Raw genomic sequence first — 3,934 nt, 5'->3', positions numbered from 1 at the left:
ATTAAACAAATATGTATTTAATTATTCGAGGCTTGATTATCAATAATTAAGCTTAATAACTATATTATAATACTTTATCAATAAAAATTGTATACATCTGAACCGTAAAACGCGATCCATCACAATTTTCAACTGTAGACTAATGTCATGCGCATTATGATGCATATTATGATGCGCATTATGATGCGCATTGATTCGTTTCATTACTGAACTTTAGTAATTTTTTGATTGGTTAGATTTGCACGATTCTTTATTTCAAATCCATGCAATAATTAAAGTACTGTATAACATGTCATATTCCAATTGCAATCAATCAAAAAATTTAATTTAATTATTCTTTACAGTGTTCATATTGAAACTTTTCCCATAGTTTCCCATAGTTTCAAAGAGAAACTAATAATAAATTATATAAAATCAAAATTTTTAAATAAATATTTAAAATATATAAAATTAAATTAAAATAAAACAATAAACAAGTCCAAAGTCTTAGAAATATATGTACTAATATGTATTAACTGCAATTTCAATTATTAAATAAATAAATAAAAAAAAATACTTTAACAGTTAAAGAATTTTCAAATAAAACAAGAAACACGTATTAATTAGATATTAATATATAAATAAAGAATAATTATGGAATAAATGCTATGCAACAGATAAATAATATATCTCAAGCAAAAATACATATCTTAAAATGATAATTATCTAAAATCTCATACTATAATTTCAATTATTGAATTACAAATTATGGAGAGAGTTTATTTGACAATTCAATAAATCGAGTTTACAAGAAACATGTCAAGCATGATATAAAAGCGGATTTCCAATTTTTGAGAAAGATTATAAGAAATGCTTTCATATATCAAACATAATATAGATAAAAAATAAAGACAAATATAATGAAAATAGCACAAATAAATATATTTCGAAAAGAAATTTAAAAAAGAAATCTAAAATAATGAATTTCTAAAATAATTTAATTTTATGAAATAAATTAAATATAATAAATTAATTAATATATATATATTTTTTAATAAAAAGACAATTAAAAGACAATTAAAAACTTATTCTAAATAAATCTATTTTTATGAAAAAAAAATATAATGAAATATTATTTGATGTAAATGAAAGTCGATAATAATTCTCAAATTTCTATGATACGAAAAAAACATTGAATGTAATCACGTCCATTTTATATCTTACCTTATACTTTGTATTTTTTGCATTCAAGAGATGGCATTGACAGTCAATTCTTATTTTATCTTATCCTTCTCCTTCTATTTGCTATCCTTTCTATATTTATTTCATTTGCGACACTCTGAAGATGGCGCTAATATTTCCCACATTTTTACCTTATGTTTGTTCTTCTTTCACTACTTCTTTTTTTTTTGTTTATACTTATTTTTAATGCGTGATCATAGACATTGTATACTTTCATTATTTTTATTTCAAAATTATTAAGTGTACTCTCAATTTTTAATGTAAAATTAAATTACAATTATCTGTTTCATAATAATTTATATAAATATAATTGAAGTATAATATAAATGTTATATTTTTTATTTATAACTTTATATTGAAATTTAATTACAATTGTTATTTTTCTTAACATTGTTATCTTATTTTGAATCGAATTAATAATCATTGAAAATGAAAAAGAATCTTGATTTCTTTGAGATAGAAGAAAAAATATATTGAATATATCTTTTTCTTAACTTAGTTATGCAATTCTTTTCAATAATTTATGTAAAAAATTAAATATAAAAGAAAGAAGATAAATTTTTAAGGAAAAATATTAACAAAATAAAAGTTTTTTTTTTTCTTTATCTGTCATCAACATACTATGAAACTTACCAATCACATACAAGAATAAGAATTAAATTATTATATTATATCCTCAACTATTATCTTCAACTATTATTATTTGTAATCAATTAATATGATTATAACAGCATTATAAATATATACAAAATGTCTAAATATGAAAATTTAATACAAGCTATTGCATGCTTGAGTAAAAATATTTATAATTTTCCAATTGGAGCAGTCTCTATAGAAGATTTTAAACCAATTGAAGAAAAAATTAAAACTACTAGAGAGTCATTGAAACATTTAAATGCCAAATTATTATTACTTAAAGCACAAGATGAATACAGTATGTTATAAAAGTATTATATACAAAACAAATTATGATTATATAAACATTTTTGAAAATGATTTCAGAAAGAAATGAAGAGTCGGAAGAAGATACAGAAAATATAGTAACAAATTTACATGAAGCAACAGCAAATTCTCTTATAAATAAAGCAGCAATTAAATTGTGTTTGCATTCTTATGGTATACAAGCTATTCTAACAGGTGAAGAAGGTGATCATGATATGCAAAAGTATGAAAAGTCAAATAATTTGAATCTTAAAATTTTAGAAAAAAAAAAAATATTTAATAATTTTAATATCTTTTCAGAAAAATTTATGCATTTATGTGTAAACTTTTTGTTTTGAATGATAATATTTTGACTATAGAAAAAGAAATAGAAAATGCATTAAAAAAGCAATTGGAGTTAAAAATTCAATGTCGAAATGCACTATTTGAATATAAAGATTTTTTAAAGGAACAGGAGGAATTACGCAACAAAAGATTAGAAGAAACAAATCCTCAGCATGCAATGTAAGTATATCTGTGCCACAATATATCAATAAGATTTTAACTTAGGTTCTATTCAATTTTTTTTAGTAACAAAGAAAGAATAAATAAAACAATAGAAAAAATTAATATGATGAAAAAATTAATCGTAAATTTTATTGCTGCCTCAAGTCATATGTTAAATGAACCATTTTATGTACAAATGCTAGAAGATCATAGAGAATTAGTTAATTTTGAAACAATTTTAAAAATTTCTCAAAATTCAGAAATTACAAATGAAAATAGCTAAGTATATAAAAGAAAACATTATAAATGATATTCTATTCTTTATTACTTTTGTACTTTAACTTGTACTATGTTTTTAATGGAACAATTTTATGTAAATTTTAAATAAAATATATTATGTAATCTTTTGAAATAATAACTTTTTTAACTATTATTGAATACAAATTCTTTAAAAATATAATTTTATATCATCAACTGATAATTTCACATAATAACAATATGAAATTTTAATTTTTTTGAAATATTTTTTATATAAGGATAAAAAAATTTTAAGTACATCACATATTTTTTCCCCTATAGAAAAAATGTATACGTATATATGAGAAGATTCTTAAAACAAAATAAAAAACTTAAAAGTTAGATGTTTATTCTCTCTATTTACCGCATATTAATATAACTTGAAGCTTTGGAAACATTTTCTTTTTCTACAATATACGTTGAAAAAGAAGATAAAATACTCGAAATATATATTCGAGTTGTCAAATTATGTAAAGATAAAAAGAAATCGTACAAGAAATTTAATAAGAATTTTTTCGTTTGACTAAGTGCGCAGGCACAACGCTTATTTACAGGAAAAAATTTTCGCGCATTTTCAATATCTTTTTCAAATTCTATTAAAGCGGTTTTTATCAGACGGTTTTATGCATATATGTATATATATATATATGTATACAATTATACATATACATATATAAATTAATCGATAAATAACAATTCGTAAGCCAATGATTACGAATTGAAAGATAGGATTTCAATCACAGCTTACAAGTACGATAGAAATGTATTATATAGGGGAGAGAGGTGCACATTTGCTGACATAATCAATAAAAACATGATTCCATTTCGTAAATTACATTGTCATTTATATTAAGTGAATATAACGCGTTAAATTTTTATGGTCCGGTGTGTCTTTCAGTCTCGTATTTCTCACCATTTAGGATGCAAACCGCTCTCCACCCTTTATTCTTACACGCTTGCTAGCGTAAACACAGAATCCATTGGAATA

The 3,934-nt window shown here is 21.7% G+C and overlaps 1 protein-coding gene across 1 annotated transcript; it reads left to right on the top strand.

The window, feature by feature from the left end:
- The first annotated feature begins 1,752 nt into the window (after positions 1-1,752).
- Positions 1,753-3,067, top strand: LOC102681093. The gene is made up of 4 exons (XM_006622293.2): positions 1,753-2,155; positions 2,224-2,386; positions 2,464-2,667; positions 2,734-3,067. Exons 1-4 carry the CDS (start codon positions 1,972-1,974, stop codon positions 2,930-2,932), a joined length of 750 nt encoding a protein of 249 aa, XP_006622356.1. The 5' UTR covers positions 1,753-1,971; the 3' UTR covers positions 2,933-3,067.
- Positions 3,068-3,934: the final 867 nt, after the last annotated feature.

This window comes from Apis dorsata, unplaced genomic scaffold (genome assembly GCF_000469605.1).
Source record: "Apis dorsata unplaced genomic scaffold, Apis dorsata 1.3 scaffold_683, whole genome shotgun sequence".
NCBI lineage: Eukaryota > Metazoa > Arthropoda > Insecta > Hymenoptera > Apidae > Apis > Apis dorsata.
This window is presented reverse-complemented; position numbering and strand designations above follow the sequence as displayed.